General features: G+C 45.2%; 1 protein-coding gene across 2 annotated transcripts in view; it reads left to right on the forward strand.

The window, feature by feature from the left end:
* Positions 1–11,301, forward strand: part of MXI1 (MAX interactor 1, dimerization protein) — a 55,791-nt gene extending 44,490 nt beyond the window's left edge. For both annotated transcript variants that reach the window (XM_057375560.1, XM_057375561.1), the window contains exons 4-6: positions 6,862–6,976; positions 8,138–8,309; positions 9,497–11,301. In XM_057375560.1, coding sequence (XP_057231543.1) covers positions 6,862–6,976; positions 8,138–8,309; positions 9,497–9,660 — 451 coding nt within the window. In that variant the 3' untranslated portion in view covers positions 9,661–11,301. The remainder of the gene's footprint in view (positions 1–6,861; positions 6,977–8,137; positions 8,310–9,496) is intronic.
* Positions 11,302–13,643: the final 2,342 nt, after the last annotated feature.

Raw genomic sequence — 13,643 nt, forward strand, 5'->3', positions numbered from 1 at the left:
TGGTTAAGATGAGGCTGAAAATGTTGCCCACAGACTGTTTTTGATCCTTTGAATTCCTATGTTGTATATATGTTGTCAGGTCTTTTTAYTGTCATTCTTAAATTTTCATTTCTTTGTTTATTTTAAATGGTAGATCTCTAYATTTAAAAATCTAAATATATGAAGGATTTTTTCAATTCATTTTCATGGCACATTTTATTAACATTTGGAGTACAAATACCCCTACATGCCTGGGAGCCATCGGTAGAATTTGACTGGAAACAGAGTCAGATGAGCAAGTATTCTCTTCCAATTGGGATTAAATGCAGAAAAATAATCATGAGAAGAGACCTCATTTAAAATCTGAAAGCAAGGCTTGTTCTGAGTGATTTCACAGCTCAGGTGGGGAATATTAACTTTCAGCCGTGTACTTSTGAGCCAGATTTCCTTCTGAACCATGTGTCTGGTGTGTGCTGCCCTGTGGAATGGCGGTGAGCGGGTGTGAGTGTGTTTATTGCAGGCTGGCCAGGCTCCACCGCAGCGTTCTTGCGTGGCTGGAGGGCTCGCAGCGGTTGCATAACGCGCTGCAGCACAGACAGGGGGGCTCAGCCCCGCTCCTGCCCGCCYCCAGCCTGCAGCCAGGTGCTTGGAAAAACCTCTGCCCTCGCTGAAGACAAGCTCCCTTGGAGGGAGGGGAGGGGAGRGCTGGGCTGGGGGTCAGGGACAAGAGTAAGGAAAAAACATCAAGTCGTGTGATGGCTGTTGGAGATAAACAGCCTCTGACCTGTGAATYGCTTTTAGAAGGAAACCATATTTTCCCTGCCCTGTGGTTTTTGCATGTGTTTCTCATTACTTTTATCTCAAAATCATTCTTGTACAGTGAATTATTGATGTGGGGGTCACATGTGTTTCTCCAGGAATTGCTTTCTTTAACCAGTGATCCCTCCTGAATTTTTTAGGCAATCTGTTAAACTCTGAAATCCAAACAAAGTTGGTGGTTTCTAATTTCAGGGTTAAATTGGATTTGACTTTGAAATGGCTTAGAGGGAAGAGGAGACATACGATGATGTCCTTCTCCATGTTAGGATCTTCCTTCTACTGGTTCTTTTGGTACTTCTTTTGGTTTGGTTCTGGTTTTTTTTTTTAACATCTCCCAGAGATCAAGTGTCTGATTTAGCCTCAGTGGAACTTGAGCATATTCSTAATGTTGAGCACATGCTTAAATCCACTGTTGAATTCAAGCCTTATAGACCTGGAGGCATGGTACAAAAATATCTGGGAAATGCTTTTCTTTTCCCTCAGATGCTCCCTTCTCTCAACATACAAAATTAAGAATTCAGCATTTTGAACTGCCGCTGGAGGCGAGTTGGTCATTTCCTCCTGGGAGGGAGGCTTGATCTTTTAAAGATGGGAAGAGAGAATGTGTGTGTGTGTGCGTGTGTGTGCGTGTGTGTGTGTGTGCGTGTGTGTGCGTGTGTGTTAGTGTCTGTGCGTGTGTGAGTTTTGCAGATGTTCAGGCCTTGATTCAGCAAAGTCTCAGCAGTGTCTGACGAGGGGATATTGCTGAGTCTGGTAAACCTGCTGCCCCAGAGCTGAGTGTGCGCRTGTGTTTGCCTGACTCCTCAGGAAAAAAAGTTTCTTTTCTCAGTTTCCATCACTTCTGCCCATGGTGGTAGTTGGCAAGAGCCCCACACAAATCCCAAAACRCGTCTAGCAAAAACGCAGTTTCTCSGGCAGTGTTAACATTCAGGGATGGCTCGTGTCTGCAGGCATTTCTGCAGCATTCACCAGAGGAGGATGGAGTRGGTGGTGGGGGGTCATGTGCTTGTCAGGGGCTGCACAGGGGCTTGGCTGAGCCCRCCAGGGTCCAGGGAGGGAAGCTGACAGTGGCCTTACAGCCCTAGGCTGGCTCTTGCAGGGACCCCCTCAGGCATTGCAGGGCTAGGTTTCCAGCCTCTGTGTAGCCACTTTGTGACCAGCAGAAACAAGAGCTGCCAGCACAGGTCCCTCARCTCTCTGGGGACTTCCCAGGCAGGGAGGAAGCTGGTGGCTTTGTGCCCAGCTTGCTGTGGTGCAGTGTTGTGCTAGGYTGATTCCTACCCAAACTCCTCAAAAATGTACTCAGAGGTGTGGGGGAAGGAAAAGGGGACTTTTTTTTTTTCACCCACACCTTTTTCTGCAGTGCAGTTTTGATTCAGGCAAAAAGAGAACCCAGTTCCTGCAGTGGGATTTGCGTGTGTGTTGTACACTGAGACAGCTGAAGCTGTGAGCAAAAAGCACGCATAAATAAAGGCTTCCTCCCTGTGCTTTATATAATCAGAGTGGGTGATGTCATTGGGAGCCAGAGAGGAGAGCAGGCTGTGAAATTACAGCCCTCTGCAGCCAGGCAGAGCCAAGTGCAAGGGGGGGCTGCACAGAGCAAGAGCCAGGCTCCCCTCTGATAGAAGCTCAGGACAGAGGGCTTTGTAGGGGAGCTGGGGGTAGAAGTAGATAATCCAAATACAGTCAGATAATCCAAATACGGTGACAAGCTTTAGCAGAGGCACAAAGGGAAAGCAGGGAGAGCAGCGGGTGCCCAGTGGGCAGCAGTGGGGCTGCCRTTTCAAGGGCCAGCACTCCCTTGCTCCACGTACGCCCATCTACAGTTAGTTGTGAATCTACTGGCAGGGCTATGGTGCTGCTGGGCTGTCTCATCCKTTTTCTACTTCAGGCTCCTGTCCCACTGCAGCTCCTGGCAGAGAAGAGAGGGCATCCTTGCTCTGCTTGCCCTCCACATCCCACAGGAACTTGATTCTGGTCTCCTTCTGGCCCCACACAGGAGAAGAAGGAGAAGCAGCAGAGGGGCTCTGTCCTAGCCTTGAGTGAAACAGAACAAGAGGTGATCCTCAGCCCTTCAAGACAGGGCTTGTGTTCGGCTCTAGTTTTGTGAAGCCTCTTAGGTGCTTTTTTGGCCATCCTGATGCCCCCCAACATGGGAATCTCAAGCAGAAGTTTTCCCTCTTAYTAAGCTGAGCAGGAAGAGGCTGTTCCTTTGGGAAACTGCAGAGCCCCCTTCTTCCACATCCTTCACAGGTTTCTTCTTCAGCACATCAGGCAGCTACAATGTGCTTAGGATGCTGCTGTGAGAGCCTGATTTTTTCCAAGCCCACTTAGGTAGGAGGAAGTACTCCAGCTTCTCCCATCTCCCCTGCAGCTAGCATGCAAAAGCTTCGGGCTCTGCTGAAACTGGAATTCTCCTTCTGTCATCCTCTGTCTTCCTCAGGATCGAAGCAGCGAGAGGCAGCAGCTCTTYGCACCAAGCCCGCCTTGTTTCTCTGTTATATAACAATATGGGCTTTTAGACTTGTTTTTCCAGATATTGGCAGATGCGTCAAATATTGGCATAATCCAGTGGTTTACATGGAAAGCCGTCTGGCTCTGTCTGGAGGCTGCACAATGCTGGTATTTTCATTGAATACAAGAGCCTGCAGCATTGTCAAAGCCAGGTTGCAACAAAGTCCAGGTAAACAAGGGGAAAAGACACATGGTGGCATGACCTGTGGAATTACAGCTGCCCAGGACAGCTCCAGGACTTGATAAGAAAGATTAATGGGTTTGCAGTTGCTTTCTTTCTGAAATGGTCTTTTAGCTAAGCTTTCGTGACGCTTTTCAAATAATCACAAACTCATTTAGGATGAAAAACACCTTCAAGACCATCGAGTTCAACTTTTGACCAACCRCCACTTTGTCAGCTAGACTGTAGCCCTCAGTGCCATGTCTAGGCCACTGAACAGGGACTCCACCTCCTCCAGGACTCTGGAGTTTTATTTCAGATGCACCTATCAGTGTGTGAGACCTCCAGTGTGTACTCTGTGGTTTAAGAACCCATCCTGGTCCACTGGGGCTGTTGGAAGTTAAGAGAGGTCAGGGACTGTAATCGGGTTATATTTTAAAAATAAAATGGTAAGGAAGGTGTTGGAACACTGCGTAAGGGAAGCAGCTGGGGAGGTTGAAAGTGATGTGCTCACATGCCAGGACAGTTTGTAGGCTTGGTTGCTCTTTCCTATCCCACTGTGGCTCAGCTTGAGTGCAGAATAGGAGGTAAATCCAACAGCAGCACAAAAACAATTGCTTTGGTCAAACCTCTTCCAAACCTGCCCTCTGGTCAGCCAACACCACCTGCCCCTGCAGTGTGCTTGCAGCCTGACTTGTGCTATATGCCACTGTGAGCTTAYCAGCACATACCACACCTGTATCCCCGGAAGGTGTCCCCTCCTGATGCCTGCTGTGCTGGCACAGGCCATCACCCTTTGGCCAGTGGAGCCACGGGCAGGAGTGGCTTCTCTGAAAAKGGTCTGCATGAGCTTAGGACAAGCAGTAATCTTCTGCAGTCCACCTTGGGGTCCTGGGGCACAATGGCAAGTTTTTCAAGTTCAGGGTTTTATTACATGGCTGAACCTTTACCTGTAGCTTTCAGGTGCTTAAAAGGGTTGATCTTGTTCAGTCTGCACATAGCCCAGCTTTTGATATGGCAGATCAGTGCCGCCCTTCTGATTGTTGTCTCAGCAATGCAGCCAGTGCTTGCTCCTGTCCGAAGCTGATCACTGGTTCCAGGAACTGCAGTTCCTGGTGYGGCACCTTCCCAGTTTCTGATAAAACACAGTGCTGAGCATCAGCCCAAAGCTTAGGCTGTAGCTGTGTTGTCCGTTTCTCTCTGCGTGCAGAGACTGTGATACCTGTGCCACTGGTTAGATGTTGATTCCCCAAACTTTTTTTTCCTGTTACACAGATTATTTGGTTTTCACCATGGGCTGGGAACTGCCACCAGGTCTRTGGCATGTCTTTATAGTAGAAGCTTCGTAGCAGTCTGGTCTTCCGTAGAGCCCCCAGATCTGAGCTCTTCTCGAGCTCTGTTTTTATATGGGGCCTCTCTGTAGGTGAAGTGTGTGGCTGGAGCTTGTATTTGTGCTGTGAGGGGACAYGTGCTGCTCTGTGCTGCAGCTTGATGGCTGTGCTCTGACATCTCTGACTCAGTGACTTGCCTGTGTGGCCATTCAAGAGGTTTGTGGCATATCCAAAAATGGGTTTCAAAACCCAGAATGTCTTTGATCACAAGATCCCTCCTCATTGCTCTGTAAGAAGTCAGCATCCAGCCTCCTGAGGGAGGACACAAACTGTAGTGGCAGTGTGAACCCGCAGTACATTTTCATTGCTTGCCCYAAGGGTCATCATGGGGCACAGGGCAATCACCTGTAGTGGGTGGACACAACTTCTGCCCAAGCTCTGTGTTGAAAATCGGTTTCCAGRTAGAAAAAATCCCATGTCAGCCATACTGGTTTAATGACAGTAGTGTTTGCCTTAGAGCAAACTGAGAAGTGAGAGATGAGATTGATGTGACTACTGTTCTTTCTGTTTGATTTTTGGATTATGATTTCCCTTTCCTTACTCCTCTATTTGTTAATGTTTAATGGAAAACACATTTTCTTCAAGGCCCTTGCTGGTCATATGCAGCCCTGTGATTCTTATTGAGACAGAATGATGGACCCTTCGTAAAGCGATTTATGGTAGAAACTGTGAGGAGCTCACAGCTACAGCACGGCCAGTGARCACTCCTCTGTGCTGACAGTTCATCAGCAAAACCCCTGACCCTTCCACCCTTAATCATCCTTGCTTGTCACTGACATAATTGCCTGATTACAGACTCCTCTCCCCCACCCCTTTCAAACTGGGTGCAATAGTGCATTTGAAAAACAAATGGAAATGAACTGTCCATGCTCTTTTTTTTCTTTCTTTTTTTTTTTTTTTTYTTTCCCCTGCATTGAGATGGATCAGGCTAAGATTCAGTTTCTTTGTGCATGAGCAGGGGCTGGGATAGGCTTTCAGGACTCTTTTGCACTGGTGTTTCTTGCATGTGAATGGTAAAGCTGATGTCATTGTGTTATTGATTGGGATGACAACTTYGGACATAAATCATTAATGTCTGGGAAAGAGAGAGGGAGGGGAAAAAGGCAACCCACACTCGATAGTTTTCCATAAATCTGCTGTTTGTCCCTGCATACGTGCTCCAGAAGAGGAGACAGTGGGAACAGTTTGCCTCTGCAGCCTGAGGACAATGTGCTTTGCACYGCTGCCTGAACCATTTACCCCAGAGCATGTTGCCATATTCTGCAGAAAATGGTTCATCTCACCAGCAGTGCTGTTGTGCTGGAGCCTGTCTTTGTAGATGTGAGCCAAGGTCAGAAGTCTGCCYGGGGGAAGGTCTTGGGTTCTCTCATTCCTACAGACCTTGCACCCCTAGYAGCATTTCAGACCTGGGCCCAGGAAGGAGTAAGAGTGCAGCTCTTGGTAACTACTATCCCTCTAGCTCCTTTAATTGACAGCAGGGATTGTTTCAGTGTTTTGAACTAACCATTTTGCTCACTAATGATCTTAATTTCATGCAAAAACAAAGTGTTCAGGTCAGTCATAGCAAATGTCCCTGAGCCAACAGTGAACGAGCCTGCCGTGGGTAACAGTTGTTCAAAACAGCTTTCACAAAAGTTCTTCTCAGCAAAACAGACAGCAAATAGCTCAGAGAGCATGGAAACCCATGAGATACTTGTACCATTTTCCTGTGTGCCTTTGCCCCTGCACAGAGGTCATCCAGATGAGTCAGATTATCAGTTCAGACAGCAGGGAAATAAACAGTGTCTGTCAGAGGTTAGCGATAATGCAAGTATTGGTGAGCAGCTGATGTTTGAAGTGTAAATAGTTCAGCCGCAGTGTGTCCTGGTACCTGAGGGGAATCTTGTGATGCACGGAAACAGGGAAACCTAAAAACTGCCTTGTAGGGAGGCAGTAGTGAAAGAAATGACATTTCCTTGCAGAAAGCATTGCTCTGATCGTCCTGTTCTTCCCTTGCAGCCGAGCTCATCTCCGCCTGTGTTTAGAACGCTTAAAAGTTCTGATACCGCTCGGACCAGACTGCACCCGGCACACCACGCTTGGGCTGCTCAACAAAGCCAAAGCACATATCAAGGTAAGAGCACTTGGGAAGTACAATTTAGTTGCTCATTCTTGCTGCCTAGAGCTAACTCTAGTTAAAAAAAAAAACCCCGTACAAAAAAAAAACCCCGTAAAAAAGAGCAAGCTAGCCTTGCTCCCTTGGTTAACCATTTGTCATTGCTACAAGCCACATTGTTGGAAGAGTCCRTAGTGAACTCCTTAACTATGAAGATGATGGATTTGAGAACAAGTATGTTGTTCTGTATTGTGATTGTTGGTTGACAGCTGCATCTGTTTAAAGGAAAGCATACCTACTGTTGAATGACTGCATTTTGATAGGAAATGCCGTTTTTTTCTGATGTACTAGTGAGTTTCCACTGCCAAAGCATTAGCACAAACCACAAGTGTGAGACAGGGTTGGCTTGCTTAAGTTCCATGTGTGAACCTTCCAGTTAGTCCRGTGCTCTTCCAGCTTCACTTTTGGCAAAGTGAAACATAAAAGKAAAATACAGCATTGTCCGTATCTGGGAGAGGCTGAAATACTTTGTTGCAAGTCAGGATATAGAGAGGGAAGATGGGTGATGAGGGAGGAAAAGTGCTGCCAAAGGGACAGAGTTCGCCTGAAATGACTCCTCCTTATGCAATGTGCTTGTCCTAGGAAACAAAGAACAGTGCCCTGGTAGATTTCCCAGCTGTGATCAAAGAAATCTGTAGTAGGTTATGTAAATCACTCRCTGAATAGAAAACTGTTTCTGAGAAATCCTTCTAAACCATGCAGTAAGGAACACAGAACTACCAGGGCAGGTTTTTATGTTGGAGCAGATMGTAGCAGACCCTGGAGTGGTTTGGTTCAGGGGATTGAGGCCCCTACGTGGGCAGAGGCGGTAATGCAGGTGTCCAATCCCGGCTGGAATGACCCACAAACTGCTGCAATTCACAGCGTTTCCCTGGAGAGGCTCTGTCCTCGGAGACTATTTGTTCTAATGGGTATGATTTRTCAGGACCTGAGAGGTGGAAAGATGTGGGGAGATGGCATTGTGCTYAGAGGCTGTGAGGCAGCTTGGTTCAGGGCACTTGCAGTTTAAATCCTTCTGATACCTGGGAAGGTCTAAGCAAGGCAGATGGCAGGGCTGGTGAGGTGGAGGGAAGGAAAAAAGGATGAAACTAATTATTGAGTTATATTTGATCATGTCAGAAACTTGAAGAGGCTGAGAGGAGAAGCCAGCACCAGCTTGAGAATCTGGAACGAGAACAAAGATTCCTAAAGAGAAGACTGGAACAACTACAGGGTCCTCAGGAGATAGAGCGAATACGAATGGACAGCATTGGATCTACCATTTCCTCGGATCACTCAGACTCGGAGCGAGGTGAGTGTTGCTGAACCAGCATAGAATTCCCAGGCCTCTGAAGTGAGAGTATGAGATTCATCCATTTCTTATCTTTCAGCTTCCCCTCCTTATGGCTTTTGATGTTTAGGTTTTTGATTGTACTCACACACAAGCACATAGACACACATAGATGTGGAGAGTTTAATATTTTGCATGAGTTCTAAGTCCGGAAGAATAATCGTTGCTGTCAACTTAAGCTCATTTCTGTGGCATTGAAAGTGATGGTAAAGTAGAGATACCTATTGTGTTTTTTGGTCTACTGAATCTCTTGGCAACACAAGGAGGAAAATGTAAGAAGATATAAATGGGAATGGAGCAGTTGCTTCACACACCTACCCCCTGCCCCCACTACCTTTTTGCCCCCAAACGTCCCATAGAGTTCATATCCTCAGTCAAAACTGGCTAGAAATAAATATCAGAATGGTAACTGAATTCAGATAACTTTATCTTTTTAAATATCCCTGCAGTGGAGAGAACATTAGGCACAATAGATGGTTTGATATTTTCTTGGTTTGATAGACCAAAAGATGCTGCATAGTTTGGGTGTGAATCTGTAGTTTAAAACAAAAATYCTTTGGAAAATTCCTTAGCAATATGGGAACCAACATACCTAGTTAATTAGATCTTTGCTTTTTAAGTCTTTTTCAAAAACAAAATATCTGTTCCAAAATCCACACATCCAAAATGTGTGAGAGTAACCCAGATTCCCATGGTAATGCATTGCAATTGTGTGTGGTCTTGGCTATGGCAGTATAATGTCAAAGAAGCAGCATGTTTAGGGGTAACTTCATGGTCCATTTTCTCTCTTGCWTTCAGTGTTATCTGTKGGKTTTTTTTCCTAACACYGGGRTATTAGAGCTCCAAAGAAAGAGCTAGTGGGGCRAGCTCATTGTGTGGAGTGGCTCACCTATGCTGATGATGTGGCCAGCATGTGGAGGAGTGAAACCCCTTTGCCAAACCCCTACAAAAAACTCTAAACTGGTGTCTTTTTATAAATCATGACCACAGCCCATCCCATTCCAGGGGGAACATGGCAAGCCTTCCTGTAAGGCAGCTGCTTCATTCCATTCCCTGTGTCGGGAGCGTCCCRGGAGCTCGCTGGCGTAAAGGGGGCAGTTGGGTGTGTGGTGCTAACCCGTGTGCATTTCTCTCGTTTCCCTTTCTAGAAGAGATTGAAGTGGACGTTGAAAGCACAGAGTTCTCCCATGGAGAAGTGGACAATATCAGCACAACCAGCATCAGTGACATTGATGATCACAGCAGCTTGCAGAGTATTGGGAGTGACGAGGGTTACTCCAGCGCCAGTGTCAAGCTCTCGTTTGCTTCCTAGAACCAAGTGAGACAACAGTGCAGGGTGAATGATTTCACTGGGGTGATCARACTGGGTCCTAGATGCCAGTATCCTCTTTCAGAATTGACATATTGACAGCTAGGCCTGGAGAGACCTGTATATAAAGCTTTTTGGGTAAAGGAAGCCTCCCCAGAAACCCACATTTGTTCATTTGGTCATGTTACCAATCCCAATTTCTGCTGGCAAAAACTTAGACCAAACACTAGTCCCTTTGAAGTCAGTGAAATCCATTTGTTTCTGTGGGACCTGGATCTAGACCTTAGTGATGAAAACTTTGTTTTGAAATTATTTGAAATTGTTTGAAAGAGGATACTAGAGACTCATCCCTCTCTTTCTATCATAAGATCTGAGAAATGTCAAAATTTCTTACACTGCATTCAGGTTGAACAACCTAATTTAGGCCCTTCYGAAGAGCTTTTGTGGTCCTGAAAGGATTGTATCCTACAGTTTATCACAATCTAATGCTGTCATAATGTACTAGGAAATCTAAAAAGGCTTACGTAGCCTAGGAATAAGTGACGATAATGATTAAGGTCTCATTCTGTGCCCAGAGGGAGAGGGGCAGCAAAGAGAGATGTTCAGGGGAGAATACCATTCAACTCAGCTTTCTGTTGGACATCATTTAAACAGTGAGTACCTCTGAAGCGTGGCTAAAGCGAGAGGTACACACTTGTAATCTACCAGCACATGGTGGGCTGTCGCGCCCGGGGCTGTGCCAGCGCCAGCAGGTCCCCGGTAGATGTGTGCCCCTCGCAGGGACACGGCCAGCTGAGGGCAGAACGAAACCAGCACTCGAGAGGTGACACACCAGACAGTCATGCCCAGATACTGAGCCACTATGACCTTTTTATTTGAAGCGATTTTTTGATAAACATTTGTAAATGTGTTGGGAGGGAAAACACCCCAAGTCTGATGCGTCTTTTTAGACTTGTCCATATGAAACCTTAGATGTCTTTTATATAAATTTATGCCATGAAAAGATCTCTGTTTTGATGAAGCACTTGACCCAATGAAATGCAAAGATGCTTTTTTTTGTCATGCACACAATGGATGAAGGCTGTGCTAGCTGGAAGAGGCCAGGTTTGGTGGGGGTTCCTTCAGTTTTCTTTTTTAGAATCATTCCCTTTGCTGACTTTTGAAGTTCCAGTTCAGTAGTTAACCTAGTTAAGCTCAGCACGTCTCTCATGTTAATGTAACGTTTTGACTGCACGTCCTGTTCCCAAGGGCCTTGCCATCTTATCTGTGCAGGTGCTGTTAAGAGCTGTTATAGCGAATGTTTTCTAATTTTCTCCAAGACAAGCATTCTAACCTGCACTTTGAGGGCTTTGCTTTTTTATTTTTGTCTTTTTAATGGCCAGGATTATTTTGTTTTCCAAGTTTTAAAAACCTTAATAGAGACTTCACCTATGGCATTGTTTGAAACTTTGTATATCCTTAAGTAATTTAATTACCCCTCATTACTAAGAAAAAAAAAAGAGGAAAAAAATTGCTTTATAAAATTCGTAACTTATTGCTGATTTGAATGGGTTGTTAATTTCAGTCCTTTAGATTTTATTTTATTGTTTTAGATAGGGTTGGTAAAAAGAGGTAAAATAAAGTAAAAAAATAAAGACAACCATATTTAGCAGTGCAGTGGAATTGTGTTTAAATGTTAGCATATGGTCCCCATTAAAGTAGCACTTTAACACCATTAAACATTTCTGTATCTGAAATGAGTTGTGTTCTTCCATCTTGGTCATTCCTGTCACTTCAGCCAACTGTTGTTCTTGTGCCCTTCGGTCCTGTGGTGACATCCTGATCCAGTCTCATGTAGRCTTTTGCACTGTGATAAGTTGCTTGTGTTTAAATTTTCTGATATTTCCCCCACTCTCCAAAACATGTCATTCTCTGTAAGAGGCACAACGCACATGCTTGAGTAGAGAAATAATCTTTCCGTGGCTGTAATGAATGATTTCTGTTCAGTTGARGTTTTTTTAAATTAATTTGCTTACTAAGTTTGCATCTGGTTGCAGTTGTTAAATGTGTTTTCACTTGTGTGCATGTAATSCAGTGGCTCAGTCCATCTGTTTTTCTTCTTTCTGGGCGGTTACCTGGCAAGAGCAGGAGTCTGCCACAGAGTGAATTAAGMTCTAGGTTAACAAATGGAGCCTGAGGGCTTTGAAAGAAGAAATGCTGCTTGGATTTATATTGGGGGTCCATGTAACCTCTGGATGACTCAAAGTTTAAAACAGAGTGGTGAAAAGTAGGGAACTTTAGCTCTAGCAGGGCCTTATTTCATTTATCATTTTCATAATATTCATTATTATTCTCCTTGGAAGTATTGGCCACTGGCAGTGCTGGTGCTGAGCAGTTGGAATCCAGTGGGAGTTACTTATTTACGAGCCTTTTTCCATAGTTGTCCCAGCACCTCCTCTTTCCTGTTATTCCTGTTTGTGTTAAATGCCCACTTGGGAAAGCAATACCTCAGCTGCGAAATACTGAAATTCAGGGGGTGGAGAATGGCCATGCTCTCCCAATTAGTATAAAACAGCGACRTGTCTATGGTTGGAATAAATGTGTTTGAAATGTTTTTGTCATGCTCTGGAGCCAGTTTGGTATCTCCTACCTTTTCTAGTATTGTGGTCTCAAAGGGATCCTGGTCTCAAGTGCAAATACAGTGGGGAAAATATCACAGGAGATGAACTTCCATCACCAGCCTCCTGCTTGACTGCTCAGCCAGCAGCAATGGTCCAGCCAGGAGGAGGTTCAGCAAGAAAACAAATTTAGGAGCCTTTCTAATAACCCCAAAGACCTGGGATTGGTTGCCCTGGTGCTGGTGGGTTCTTTGTGCCAGATCCTAGCAGATTTCGGCGAGGGTTTTGATGGTTTCTTTTATGATGGAAACATTTCTCTGGCCTTTCAAAGTTGTCCTGCCCTGCTTTATTTCTGCTTTGTGGACTCTGCTTTTTCTCACCTCACACAACTGTCACCCTCCTCACATCTCCTTTCACTGGTCTGGTCTCTCACATTGCAGTGTTCAAGATGACCAATTTGTAGAGAAGTTTCTGTAATTTTGTGAGAATATGGTGAGTTTTTTCTGTAAAAGCAGAATTGGATACACTTTCCTGAGGCAGCCTTCCCATCCCACATGCACACRCACACACAGCTCCCTCWTAAGCTCATTCTGTCAAGTCYTCCCTCTGTRAATTAGATCCCCAGTGGGTCCYTTTRCTACAGACAAAYCCATTAAAAAGACCATCCAGCATTTTCCTTCTTTTGACACAAGTGTATTATGGAATGTCATCTCGTGTCTGCARACAAGGTGGAGATGACTATCTGGCTGCATTTGTCAYGGTTATCCTRTAGCAAGTTGTCACTTGAAGGTCATTTTAATGTCCGTTCCATTAGCAGCRTGTCAGTGACGAGGGTGGTCTCAGATCTGTCTGTCTCAAGAAATCTGTAGGTAAATAGAAAGAGAGTTTAACTATACAGACTTAACCATTTTCTGTGGTTTGTGATTGTGTTTCCCTTTTATCCATTTGTTTGCTTGTTTGCCACCATCTGTTTGTGGTCTTTGAGCTCCAGCCTTCTGCTTTTCTGCTTTGTTCTCTTGTGCTCACTGTTCCCTGTTGGTTGTGTTGCCCTGTTGGAATGGATGGAACATTTGGCTTCAGTGGAACTGGGATCCATTGGGTGTACTAACTGGAGATCATCATTCTGTTTCCTCCCCACCCAGRATCGTAAGCGTTTCTTGTGGCACGTTTTCTGATACCAACCATGCATCAGTGAAAAGAGAAATCAGGGTCACTTGCTGGAAGAGAAATGTACAAAACAGGACTTCATTGTGAGATTAAGGAGGTGACAATAATGAAAAACTATCTAAAACGGAATAAAGTCCTATTTTTTTTTCCTGGTGCTTTCTCCCATGGACAGATAGCTCGGTGAATGAGAAATTCCGTGACTTGATAGTGACYGAAACTCTT

Source organism: Malurus melanocephalus, unplaced genomic scaffold (assembly GCF_030028575.1).
Source record: "Malurus melanocephalus ecotype Western Australia unplaced genomic scaffold, MMel_1.1 scaffold_252, whole genome shotgun sequence".
NCBI classification, from domain to species: Eukaryota; Metazoa; Chordata; class Aves; order Passeriformes; family Maluridae; genus Malurus; species Malurus melanocephalus.